This window comes from Podarcis muralis, chromosome 1 (assembly GCF_964188315.1).
Source record: "Podarcis muralis chromosome 1, rPodMur119.hap1.1, whole genome shotgun sequence".
Lineage (NCBI taxonomy): Eukaryota > Metazoa > Chordata > Lepidosauria > Squamata > Lacertidae > Podarcis > Podarcis muralis.
The window spans coordinates 117,703,218-117,716,254 of record NC_135655.1 but is presented as its reverse complement, the minus strand read 5'-3'; the positions used below and the strand labels follow the sequence as shown (position 1 = coordinate 117,716,254).

General features: G+C 44.3%; 1 protein-coding gene across 2 annotated transcripts; it reads left to right on the top strand.

Moving 5' to 3' along the window:
- Positions 1 to 1,914: 1,914 nt before the first annotated feature.
- On the top strand, positions 1,915 to 12,308 carry KLHL23 (kelch like family member 23). Of its 2 annotated transcripts, none has more exons than XM_028750156.2 (4): positions 1,915 to 2,024; positions 4,799 to 6,013; positions 7,537 to 7,689; positions 9,832 to 12,308. In XM_028750156.2, exons 2-4 carry the CDS (start codon positions 4,801 to 4,803, stop codon positions 10,176 to 10,178), a joined length of 1,713 nt encoding a protein of 570 aa, XP_028605989.2. In that variant the 5' UTR covers positions 1,915 to 2,024; positions 4,799 to 4,800; the 3' UTR covers positions 10,179 to 12,308. The 2 variants fall into 2 exon arrangements, with proteins under 2 accessions (XP_028605989.2, XP_077773272.1); XM_077917146.1 differs by lacking the exon at positions 1,915 to 2,024 and adding an exon at positions 2,059 to 2,359.
- The last annotated feature ends 729 nt before the right edge of the window (positions 12,309 to 13,037 follow it).

The window sequence follows — 13,037 nt, the reverse complement described above, 5'->3', positions numbered from 1 at the left end:
TGTGTAAACTGTGTCTGGAACTATGTGAAACTTGCTAAATCCTCAGGAATATCATACCCTGGCCTGCCTGAGCCATAGTAACCCCATCTTGTGTGATGTAATTTCTGGCCGTTTATAGATGGGATGTGCTCCTTTCTCCACGCCAAAATGCAAACCCTTAAAAGAGAAGTTTCTTTTAGGTTCTGGGTCTCTCTTGCCTCCTTGCTAGCAGGGGAAGGAACTCTTGCAACAGAAGAAAGTAAAGATCTGCCTTACTTTCGCTGCATCCGGCCTCCATCCATTCATCTCTGACCGATCATGGACTTAGGGGACGCATTCCCTTGCACCGTTGGGCAGCAAAAGCCAACCACCCTTATTTTTCCTATATTGAGGAGAGCTTCATTGGTTCTTGGTGGCTCCCATTAAGTTCTGTGCAGCAGCAAGCAGCCTGCAATGTGGGCTCTGGCTGGACAGGGACTGGGCAAGGCAAAAACACACACCCAGGGCTGGATTTAGGTTTGATGAGACCCTAAGCTACTGAAGGTAATGGGGTCCTTTATATGTCCAGCTGTCCTTTGTCAACAACAAATTGTCGTTGTTTTTTGTGTTGAATATATGCTATATGGTAATTTACGGACCTAAGAGGTATCTAAAGCCCATGCAGAATGTAGGCACCCTATATACAGAAATGAGCAAACCAGTGATATTTTAGGGAGCAGGCTACCAGCCGGGGACCATGACTTACACCACAGGAGCCTACACAACACAAAACACCCTTGCTGTATGTAGGTTTTATTTTATTTGTTTTTTATCTTATATTTTGGAAATGTACATCCAGTTTTTTCCCTTTACATTTTTTGGGGGGCCCCAAGAGAGTGGGGCCCTAAGCTATAGCTTGTTTAGCTTATACGTCATGGGTAAGCAAACAAAGGCCCGGGGGCCGGATACGGCCCAATCGCCTTCTAAATCTGGCCTGCGAACAGTCCAGGAATCAGCATGTTTTTACATGAGTAGAATGTGTCCTTTTATTTAAAATGCATCTCTGGGTTATTTATGTTGTTGTTGTTGTTTAGTCGTGTCCGACTCTTCGTGACCCCATGGACCAGAGCAGCCAGGCACTCCTGTCTTCCACTGTCTCCCGCAGTTTGGTCAAACTCATGCTGGTAGCTTCGCGAACACTATCCAGCCATCTCGTCCTCCGTCTCCCCCTTCTCCTTGTGCCCTCCATCTTTCCCAGCATCAGTGTCTTCTCCAGGGAGTCTTCTCTTCTCATGAGGTGGCCAAAGTATTGGAGCCTGAGCTTCAGGATCTGTCCTTCCAGTGAGCACTCAGGGCTGATTTCCTTCAGAATGGAGAGGTTTGATCTTCTTGCAGTCCATGGGACTCTCAAGAGTCTCCTCCAACACCATAATTCAAAAGCCTGAGGCAGAAGCTATTAAAAGGCCCTCGTTGCCTTCGGCCTCCAGGGAGCAGCGGGTGGAGGGAGAGGCAGCCGAGGCACCAAAATAGGAGCTGCTGCCGGTGCTTCTGCCGCTGCCGTGCAGGCCATCTGCTCGCGGACAGCTTGGCAAGCGGCGCCTCTTCTTCCCAAAGATGGTCAAAGAAAGGGTCGCGCCGGGTGCTGCTGCCTGAGGAAAGCGCCGCCGCCTTTGCTTTTCCCCAGAAGATCCGCGGCCAATACTTCTGACACTCGCGGAGGAATTGCAACCGGTCGCCCGGGGGCGCAGCAGCCGCCGGCGCGCAGCGAGCCCATTTTTTTGCAGGTCCCCCTCGGGCGCCGTCGGTCAGAAGAGAGGACGAGGCAGCAGCAAGTCACGCGAACTGGCGGGGTCTCTCCTCCAGCAACCCCAATAATGACAGGACCCCTCCTCCATGCGCGCACAAGGGCCATCCTGAGGGGAGCGCGCGCTCCACGCGCAGCAGCCTGAGGCGATAGCCTTTTGTCTCGCGCTTTTTCCCTTAATTTCGGGAAGCGGGCGCGCGCCTCTCCTCCGGCCGAGCTCCTCCGCGCTCCCGCCGCCGCCTAGGTTGCGCGTGGAGAGCAGGTGGGTCTCCGCGCCGCGCGCCGCTGTGTGTTTGTTTGTGTGGGGCGGGGTGCGTCTCTGTCACGATACACGCGCGAGCGAGAGGGGTGTCTGTTTGGGTCGCGCTCTCGGCCTTTGGGAAATGTCTGGAGAGGCAGGCGACCACCGTCGCTCTCCCCAAACCGAGGCCCCCCAGCCCGTTTCCTATCGGGGGCGTTTTTTCCTACTAGTCGTCTTCCCGAGCGCGCGGAACGAAACGCGGCAGACGCGTGACTTCGAATTGGCTCCCTTTTGTCTCGCTGCCGGTGCAGGACAAACTGCTGGCTTTTGTCTGAAGGCGCCAGTTTCGGATTTGGGTATAAGCTAAGCAAGCTATAGTTTAGGGCCCCACTCTCTTGGCCCCCCCCCCAAAAAAAATATGAGTCTGTAAATTGTGTTTCTAAAATTGTTATTTCCAAATGCCAGTGTGTTTGCATTATTTTGATATGAATAAAGAATCATTTTAAGTTAGAGCTTAATTATTTCAATATTAATATACTTCTTAATTGTGTTTCACTATTAATATTCTTAATAATAATAATAATAATAATAATAATAATAATTTATTTATACCCCATCCATCTGGCTGGCCTTCCCCAGCTACTCTGGGCGGCTTCCAACCAAATATTAAAATACAGTAATACATCAAGCATTAAAAGCTTCTCTAAACAGGGCTGCCTTCAGACGTCTTGATAAAATGATAAAAAATGATAAAAAATCATTTTAAGTTAAAGCTTAATAATTATTTCACTATTAATATACATCTTGTGTTTCACTATTAATATACTTCATAATAATAATAATAATTTATTATTTATACCCTGCCCATCTGGCTGGGTTTCCCCAGCCACTCTGGGCGGCTTCCAACAAAATATTAAAATACAATGTCAAACATTAAAAGCTTCCCTAAACAGGGCTGCCTTCAGATGTCTTCTAAAAGTCTGGTAGTTGTTGTTCTCTTTGACATCTGGTGGGAGGGCGTTCCACAGGACGGGCGCCACTACCGAGAAGGCACCCTGCCTGGTTCCCTGTAACATAATTGTATTTTACTATTAATATACTTCTTAATTGTATTTCAGTTCAACAATGATTTTGATAAAATGCATATTTTGGTATGTGCAAATGGCTTTGGATACCTCATAGGTCCGTAAATTACCATATAGCATGTATTCGACACACAAAAAAACAGTGACAATTTGTTGTTGACAAAGGGCAGCTGGACGTATAAAGGGCCCCATTACCTTCAGTAGCTTAGGGCCTCATCAAATCTAAATCTGGCCCTGGCAGGCGCTGTGCTTTTGAACGTGTGCATAGCAGCAGGAGCCCAGACTTTCTTGCGCTCTCGTGTGTGGTGCTGCATCCCGTGATCCTAAGGAAGAGAAGTTGCAATCCCACTTAATGGGGGAAGACTCCCCATTGAATTCAGTAGGGTAAAGGTAAAGGTAAAGGTACCCCTGCCCGTACGGGCCAGTCTTGACAGACTCTAGGGTTGTGCGCCCATCTCACTTAAGAGGCCGGGGGCCAGCGCTGTCCGGAGACACTTCCGGGTCACGTGGCCAGCGTGACGAAGCTGCTCTGGCGAGCCAGCATCAGCGCAGCACACGGAAACGCCGTTTACCTTCCCGCTGTAAAGCGGTACCTATTTATCTACTTGCACTTAGGGGTGCTTTCGAGCTGCTAGGTGGGCAGGAGCTGGGACCGAAAGACGGGAGCTCACCCCGCCGCGGGGATTCGAACTGCCGACCATGCGATCGGCAAGCCCTAGGCGCTGAGGTTTAACCCACAGCGCCACCCGCGTCCCTTTTTATTCAGTAGGTTACGCAGCTGCAAATAAAACGTTCCGAGGGTGCTGTAAAGTTGCATTGTACAAATGTGACACTAGATGGCGACGGTGAGCTATGGAAAATTCAATATATGTTTTTCAAAACTTTTTTTTAAAAGCATTTAATAATTTTAATAACTTATTATTTATACCCCACCCATCTGGCTGGGTCTCCCCAGCCACTCTGGGTGGCTCCCAACAGAATATTAAAAATACCATCAAACATTAAAAACTTGCCTTCAGATGTCTTCTAAAAGTCAGATAGAATAAGAATAAATAAGAATTTTCACAATGTTTTTTATACGTGTCTTGATTCCACCTAGGACTTACTTCCAAGTAAGCCTGTTTAATGTAGCGCTGTAAGACCCATTACATTAAACGGGAGTCACTCCCTACTAGCCATGCAATCCTACGACGCATGTCCTCTCAGAAGTAAACTCCATTGTGTTGCTTGGGTTTTACTCCCGGATAAGTGTGCTTAGGATTGTACTGATTCGTGTTTCATATGCTTAAAAAAATAATAATCACTGATTGGTCATTGAAACCGAATACAAGTTTTTGGAAACTGTGAAGTCAAAATTTTATTTTATTTCTATTTTAACCATCCCATCGTGCCTGTTAATTGAGAAATGTATTGCTATATAAATATGTTTGTTTATACAGTATATATTCTTTCTTTCAAGAGAAATAGAGCACTGTATGAGATAATTTGATGCTGTTCCATTGTTAAACAAGATGGTTAGTGCCTGATGATGTATCCTACTTTGATATTTTCTTAATGTACAGTGGTACCTCGGGTTAAGTACTTAATTCGTTCCGGAGGTCCGTTCTTAAAACCGAAGTGCCACTGTATATTAATTCAGTAGGGCTTACTTCTGCATAAGGAGGCTCTACCATCTTCATTTCTTTACCATTTCTTGACATTTTATTGCAGTGATGGCACTGACTGAGCAGGAGGAATATACCTATATATACAGAGACAGCTCTCATCCTGTGGAGTTCTTGGATGCATTCAGAACATTCTACCTTGAAGGTGTATTCACTGATATTGCCCTTCAGTGTGCGTCAGGCATAGTTTTCCATTGCCATAAAGCTGTGCTAGCTGCTTGCAGCAACTATTTCAAGGCCATGTTCACCTCTGACATGAAAGAGAAGTCTAAGAACCAGGTCAAACTTTCTGGGCTCAGTCCCACAATACTGGAATCCCTGGTGATTTACGCTTACACATCAGAGATTCAAATAACAAAGAGAAATGTCCAAAGCCTGCTCCAAGCAGCGGACCTCCTTCAGTTTGCCCCGGTGAAAAAAGCCTGTGAGCGGTTTCTGATACGGCACTTGGATGTCGACAACTGCCTAGGAATGCACTCCTTTGCAGAATACCACGTCTGCTCAGAGCTGGAGAAGGAATCTAGAAGGATATTGTTATCGAGATTTGATGAGGTGTGGGCGCAGGAAGAATTTCTGGAAATCAGCAGCGAGAAGCTCCAGTTTATTCTCTCCAGAAAGAACCTCGGCCTTTGGAAAGAGGGGGCAGCCGTGGAACCCATTGTTAAGTGGATAGCCTACGACGTGGAAAAGAGAATCGAGTGCATTTATGATCTGTTGAGCTGCCTCGAAGCAGATTTAGATGAAATGTATCTGAGGTCAGCTTTAAGCTTGCACAAGAAAAGCCGGCTGAATGAAAACAAGATCCGGTCTCTAATACACAACGCGCTGCGCCCCAACCCAAAAGCAGTTCCTACGAAGTCTACGGCTGTAATGTACGTGATTGGAGGGTACTACTGGCATCCTTTATCTGAGGTGCATGCATGGGATCCAGTCGCCAATGTCTGGATCCAGGGAGCTGACATGCCGGACCACGCGAGGGAAAGTTATGCAGTTGCTAGTCTGGGGCCCAACATTTATGTGACAGGCGGCTATAGAACAGACAATATAGAATCCCTCGATGTCATGTGGATATACAACTGTGAAGCCGATGAATGGGTTGAAGGCTGCCCGATGCTTAACGCAAGGTACTACCACTGCGCAGTTACCTTGAGCGGCTGCATCTATGCTTTAGGGGGTTACAGAAAAGGGGCTCCAGCTGAAGAAGCAGAATTCTATGACCCTTTAAAAAAGATATGGGTCCCTATTGCAAACATGATTAAAGGTAGGTGGAATATTGCATGCTTATTCGTATTTTCGCATGTGTCTTTTAAAAAAATCTATGAATATTTTTTCCCCTCTCCCCTAGGATACACAATTTATTTTTTGTTCAAGCTTTTAAAAGACAGCCTGATCAGCCTTCTGCCCATGAAAAGAAATGTGTGAGATGCAATTGCTTGAGTGAAGAAACATTGTCAGTTGCCTTTTTCACTTAGAATGTATGTTTGACTATTACAACGGAATTTCTGCTCCAACGCAATCTTACAATAAGTTTGTTCTGGTATAAGTTTTCGGGTGCATGCACACTTCTTCAGATACATGCATGCACACAAAAGCTTATACCAGAACAAACTTAGTTGGTCTATAAGGTGCTACTGGACAATTTTTATATTTCTACTGCGTCAGACCAACACGGCTACCTACCTGAATCTACAATCTATCACTGTAGCTTAAGCTTCAAGTGCATTCATTGTGCTTATTAGCTGTTCATAACTCGTTATCAGGACCACATTTCTCTTAATGTTTTGGATATTATTGTCTTCTGTTAAATCATTTGAAGTTCTTGTGTGGCCTTCCTCAACAAATTTCAAATGAAAATATACAAACTTGTGCATTCTCACTTACAAGCTTGATCAGCAGAATATATTGCCATACCTACCTTGTTTCTTCTTAAGCACTGTGACCAAATGCACATATATAAAATTATTGGAAAAACTTCCAAGATAAACCAGAAAAAGCCTTTAGTGTACGGTATAATTTATTATAGGGACGCGGGTGGCGCTGTGGGTAAAAGCCTCAGCGCCTAGGGCTTGCCGATCAAAAGGTCGGCAGTTCGAATCCCCGCGGCGGGGTGCGCTCCCGCTGCTCGGTCCCAGTGCCTGCCAACCTAGCAGTTTGAAAGCACCCCCGGGTGCAAGTAGATAAATAGGGACCGCTTATTAGCGGGAAGGTAAACGGCGTTTCTGTGTGCGGCTCTGGCTCGCCAGATGCAGCTTTGTCACGCTGGCCACGTGACCCGGAAGTGTCTCCGGACAGCGCTGGCCCCCGGCCTCTAGAGTGAGATGGGCGCACAACCCCAGAGTCTGTCAAGACTGGCCCGTACGGGCAGGGGTACCTTTACCTTTATAATTTATTCTGAAATAATTTTAAATCTTGAATTTATAGTTCTGTATTTCTATACCATTATATCATTGCTTATATATTGTACCATTATTTATATTACAGATGGGTAGCCGTGTTGGTCTGCCATAGTCAAAACAAAAAAAATTCCTTCCAGTAGCACCTTAAAGACCAACTAAGTTAGTTCTTGGTATGAGCTTTCGTGTGCATGCACACTTCTTCAGATATCTGAAGAAGTGTGCATGCACACGAAAGCTCATACCAAGAACTAACTTAGTTGGTCTTTAAGGTGCTACTGGAAGGAATTTTTTTTGTTTTCATTATTTATATATTAGTTGTATTACTAACTTGATGGTGAATGTTACTCCGTTTTAAAGCTTTTTAGCAATTTCAGTTTTTATTAATTAGGGGTTGGGAATGCCACAGCCTGTGTCTTGAACGAAGTTATCTATGTCACTGGAGGTCACTACGGTTATCGGGGAAGCTGCACTTACGACAAAGTTCAAAGTTACCACTCTAATATTAATGAATGGAATGTCATCACCACCAGTCCGTATCCAGGTAAGCTTTACTTCCGCTCGGTGGTTTGAATAATTGCCTTCCAAAAGCAGCAATTTGCCTGTTTTCCGTCCAAGAAAAGAAATATCTGCAGCTGCTTTGCTGATTTGCACCCACACGTTAACATTCAAAAGCTCACAGCCAACTAGCAATACTAGGGCATTAACAGGCATTGTTGAGTAACCCACTTCCTTGCAGGGAGCCCACTGCTGACTCACAGAACCTGCTGCTCCCCCTTCTTTTGCTGTTTCTGCCTCTTCAGTTTTCCCCCAGTGCTTTTGTATTATGGCCCACACACTCTGCTCCCGCTGTATTACTACCATTTAGGGACTGTAGAGTTGGAAGGTGTGTGAATGTTCAGGAAAGCAGGAGAGGATATATTGTTTAGTAATAATATCCTTCCTAACTTGAGCTAGCAAGTTCTATAATTTAGCAGAGTTTTAACATTCCCCTTTAAAGGCACAGCGTGTAGCTGGTTGCAAGCTTGTTTAAGTTTCTCACCATAGATTTCTGGTAAGATCCCTTCCTTCTCCATCTTCCTTTCGTCGCGTGAGCTGCCGTGACTGTCAGTCTGCAGTCACTGGGTAGATCCACATGTAACTAGGTCTGCCTTCAGGGATCCAACTGTGAACTGATGATGTGAATAAACTACTTTTATATATCTTAAACAAGATTGTGGCGTGTTTATTTTTTTAAGAGGGAAATAAGGGATCTTACCAGGAATCTATACAGTGGTACCTCTGGTTACATATTTAATTCGTTCCAGAGGTCCGTTCTTTTTCCCCCAAAAAAAGATTTTTATTGGTTTTCACAACATTATAAACAAACAAGCACATAAGACAAACAAACATGAATCATAGCCTTATTGAAAATTACACTTGTTAACATTGTTAAGTGACTTCCTCGCTTCCCCTTGGTTGAATTTCATTGTATGTCCTTTTAACGGTTTTCCAAATCACAGTTCTTATAAAATTTAACTTAAACATTAACATCCTTAAATCTTCACATTATGAAATTAAACATATTAGTTCGACACTTAACATAAATAAAATCCTGAGCCAATTAAGTATCTGCAAGCTGTTTTCAGTTAATTTAACTTAACATATATAACTAAGTATCATTAAATTTAATCCACTCTTCCTGATACTCCTCCTCCTTCTGGTCGCGCACTCTTCCGATTAGGTCGGATAGCTCTGAAAAATCCATCATCTCGGAGGTCCGTTCTTAACCTGAAATACTTCTTAACCTGAGTCACCACTTTAGCTAATGGGGCCTCCCGCTGCTGGCGCACCGCCACCACACGATTTCTGTTCTCATCCTGAAGCAAAGTTCTTAACCCGAGGTACTATTTCTGGGTTAGCGGAATCTGTAACCTGAAGCGTATGTAACCTGAAGCGTATGTAACCCGAGGTACCACTGTATTGGAGAAGACAGATGGATGCATGCCCATGGAATGAACACACATGACCATACATTTCATCACGTTGATCAAGAATGCCAGCAAACTTATGATCTTGTGCTTTTACAGACACATTCCATCCATGTGGTTTTATGCACAAAAGCATGATAAGGAGTAACAAAAAATGCACAAAAGCATGATAAGCAGTGCGTTTAAAGGGGAATGTTAAAACTCTGCTAAATTATAGAACTTGCTAGTGCAAGTTAGGAAGGATATTAATAAACAATATATCCTCTCCTGCCTCCCTGAACATTCCCACAGAAGGGACCCTGTGGACAATCTAGTCCAGCCCCCTGCAATGCAGGGGTAACTCAGGTTAAGTACTTAATTTGTTCCGGAGGTCCGTTCTTAACCTGAAACTGTTCTGAACCTGAAGCACCACTTTAGCTTAATGGGGCTTTCTGCTGCCGCTGCGTCGCTGGAGCACAATTTCTGTTCTCATCCTGAAGCAAAGTTCTTAACCTGAAGCACTATTTCTGGGTTAGCGGAGTCTGTAACCTGAAGCGTATGTAACTCGAGGTACCACTGTACAGTATGCAGCTGTTCCATTCGGGGATCGAACCTGCAACCTTGGCATTATCAGCGCCACGCTCTAACCAACTGAGCAATCCTTCTGCCTGCCCTTTTTCTTCCTTTTCTTCAAATGCTTATTCGGTGTTTTTCGGCACTCTCTGTTTTACCTGTAGAATATGGGCTGTGTTCCATTGCTCTGGAGAACAAGCTGTACCTTGTGGGTGGACAATCGACGGTGACGGATTGCTATGACCCAGAGCAGAATGTGTGGAAACAGAAGGCTGATATGATAGAAAGAAGGATGGAGTGTGGCGCTGTTGTCATGAATGGATGCATCTATGTGACGGGAGGCTATTCCTCTTCCAAAGGGTCGTATTTGCAGAACATTGAGAAGTACGATCCTGAATGCGATACATGGGAAATTGTGGGGGATCTCCCCAGTTCTATGCGTTCGCATGGCTGTGTCTGCCTGTACAGTGTGCTAGAGGTTGAAAATGCCACTTACGGGACAAGGAACTAATAATATAAGGGAGCCCAAAACTAGAGGAAGGTGACCCACCACCTAATGATGGGACTTAGCCTATGGTATTCAGTCACTATGGAACACTACTCCGTTTGGCTTTTATTGACACTAAGCCTAGTGCATCAACTCCAGTTAAGCTCCAACATTGTTGATACAAGGGCTACCACTTCTTTTGTTACTACTGTTCTCCGCCCTACAAGCAATGTGAATGTTTGGTTGCTGCCAGATCTGATTAACTGTTGGGGGGTTAGGGCAGGCATAGGCAAACTCCAGCCCTCCAGGTGTTTGGGACTACAGTTCCCATCATCCCTAGCTAACAGGACCAGTGGTCAGGGATGATGGGAATTGTAGTCCCAAACATCTGGAGGGCCGGAGTTTGCCTATGCCTGGGTTAAGGTTTTATATTTCTAAAGGGGGGACAAACATTGGTTTTTGTGTGTGTGTGAACCAAGTTATTTTTTGCACCAAATAAGGTCTTAAAGCCCATGTTAAACAGGGATGAGGAGGAGCCTTTAACCTTCCATATATTGCTAAACTCCAAGTCTCATCAGCATGACTGATGGTCATGGATGATAGGTGCTGCAGTCCAAGGCATCTGGGAGAGGTTCTCCATCTCTGGTATAACATCTCCATTTTATCTCAGGACCATAGCAAACTGCAGACTTGGGCTTCTCATAATACCCAGCACAATCCCCCCCCCCCCTTTCCACTCTGCCCTTGACATTTGGAAAGTTGTTTGGCTTTACGTACAAGCTCTGTAAGGGTTAGGGTGAACTCAGCAGGTTAGTCACTATTTTGTGATATTTTTAATTGGCCCTAAAATAGTTACTGTGCTACTGTTGCTTTTGGATTTTTGTCCGAGAGACAGACACCACTGCCTACAATTTATGTCTAATCAATAGGTGGCATCTACGCTACAGTTGACCTCCTTTATTAATTTTATGGTACTACTGTGTTGCCATTGTGTATGAACGGTAAAATAGCTGTCAAAATAAAATATAGGTGGGGTGTGTGGAAATGAGCACAACTCCCTAATTTTAGGGTCATATGAGGTTAGGCAGTGGTACTTTCTTGGTTCTGACTGGGCAGAAGACCTCGCTTTCTGTATATTACCTAACTGCCTACCCTATAAATTTGAACAATGTGCTTTTCAAATGCATTTTGGACTAGAAATGTATCGTTTATCTTTCATAGTTGTAAAACTACTTTTGCATATCGCGTTTGTGTTTCAGAATGACGAGCTAAAAATGACTTTTTGAAAATGTAAACAATTGAATTTGTGGTCTAGGCCACTGACGATAACCAGCTGCTTATAAAACATTGCCTCCTTTTCTTGGCTTACAGAGCACCAAATGCTAAGCCAAACTATGCCTTACCGTGAACAAGCAAGTGTGCAACTAGAAAGTCTGGGCCACTTCACTCCTACCCTGGTCCTGCAGCTACCATGCTACAGACACCTATACCATGGTTTGACTTAGCATTACATGTAAACCTGAGTTCATGGTTTGTCTTCCCTGATAAGTCAAGCACAAACCTTGGTGACAGCTCATTGCGGAGCTTTGAGCAAGACAAAGCATGTGCCCAGGTTGGCACGTAATGCTAATGGATTGGTTCCTGGCAGCATGGCAACCCCTGGAATGGAGAGGGTGAGGAGCAAAGCAGTCACAAGAACTTTAAGAATTACTATTTGGATTTTAGTTCAAAAGTACCAGCACTGTAATATCACTTCAGTACTTTTCTTGTTTCCCAAAAAGTTGCTTCACCAGCACAATGATAGCAAATACTAAGAAAAGGAACCCAGCTGTAACAGTGTCGGGATGACAGTGCAGGAGACATCAGCATAAATGTTTACAAACTGCGAGTGCCACTGTTCCAGGCACGACTTCAGAGTTATTACTATACCTGGAACATTATTATTTATGGAAGCGGAAAAGGATTAGAATGTAGAGCTTTCAGGTTCTCGTTACAATTGTATTTATTGTTGTTGTTTATATGTAATTTATATTTAATTCACATTAAGTATGTTGTGCATTTGATAAATATTTGTAAAATGTGATTTACTTTCAGGAGTAAACAAAACGCTGCACTGTTTTCTAAATTATAAGGAATACACTACGTGAAACCCTTTTTCAAGATGTGTTCATTAACTTTGGGGAAAAATAGACTAATCTAATATCTTATCCCACTGAAAACACAGGCAACCCCCAACTTGTGCAGGGCTTGCATTCTGGGTCATCGCTCGCTTCCGTGAAATTGTGTGCAATTGAAAAAGCCTGCAAACACCCCATTACCTCGGGTTAATAACTTAATTACCGGTAGCTCTGGAGGTCTGTTCTTAACCTGAAACTGTTCTTAACCTGAAGCACCACTTTAGCTAATTGGGCCGCTGCGCCGCCACTGCACGATTTCTGTTCTCATCCTGAAGCAAAGTTCTTAACCCGAGGTAATATTTCTGGGTTAGCGGAGTCTGTAACCTGAAGCGTCTGTAACCTGAAGCGTATGTAACCCGAGGTACCACTGTATTCCACCCCTGTCCACCCTGGGTCACTTCAGGGTTTGGTGATGTGCGCATGTGCACGATTGCTCACATACAGTATTGGTAGTGCCTAAAATGGGAGTTGCCTCTAGTACATCTGGAAATGTGTTTAGTACCAAGAGGGAAGAATACCGTTTCCTTGAAGTAACCTCAGCCATTTTTTCTCAACCATGCCAACAGGCTTTCAAGAAGCGATCAAATAAATAATTATATCATTGGCTACAGTCTGGGGGTGGGGGTGGGGTATGCTTACGCAATACATCAATAGTACACCATTGTGCCTTTTGTACGTTCAGGTCCCAATGCATTAGAAATATACC

Excerpts from the sequence above, each read along its gene's own strand:
- KLHL23 (XM_077917146.1), top strand. The coding sequence starts at position 2,146 with ATGTCTGGAGAGGCAGGCGACCACCGTCGCTCTCCCCAAACCGAGGCC. Across the intron at positions 6,014-7,536 it reads TATTGCAAACATGATTAAAG|GGGTTGGGAATGCCACAGCC; the intron begins GTAGGTGGAATA and ends TTTATTAATTAG. Across the intron at positions 7,690-9,831 it reads CACCACCAGTCCGTATCCAG|AATATGGGCTGTGTTCCATT; the intron begins GTAAGCTTTACT and ends TTTTACCTGTAG.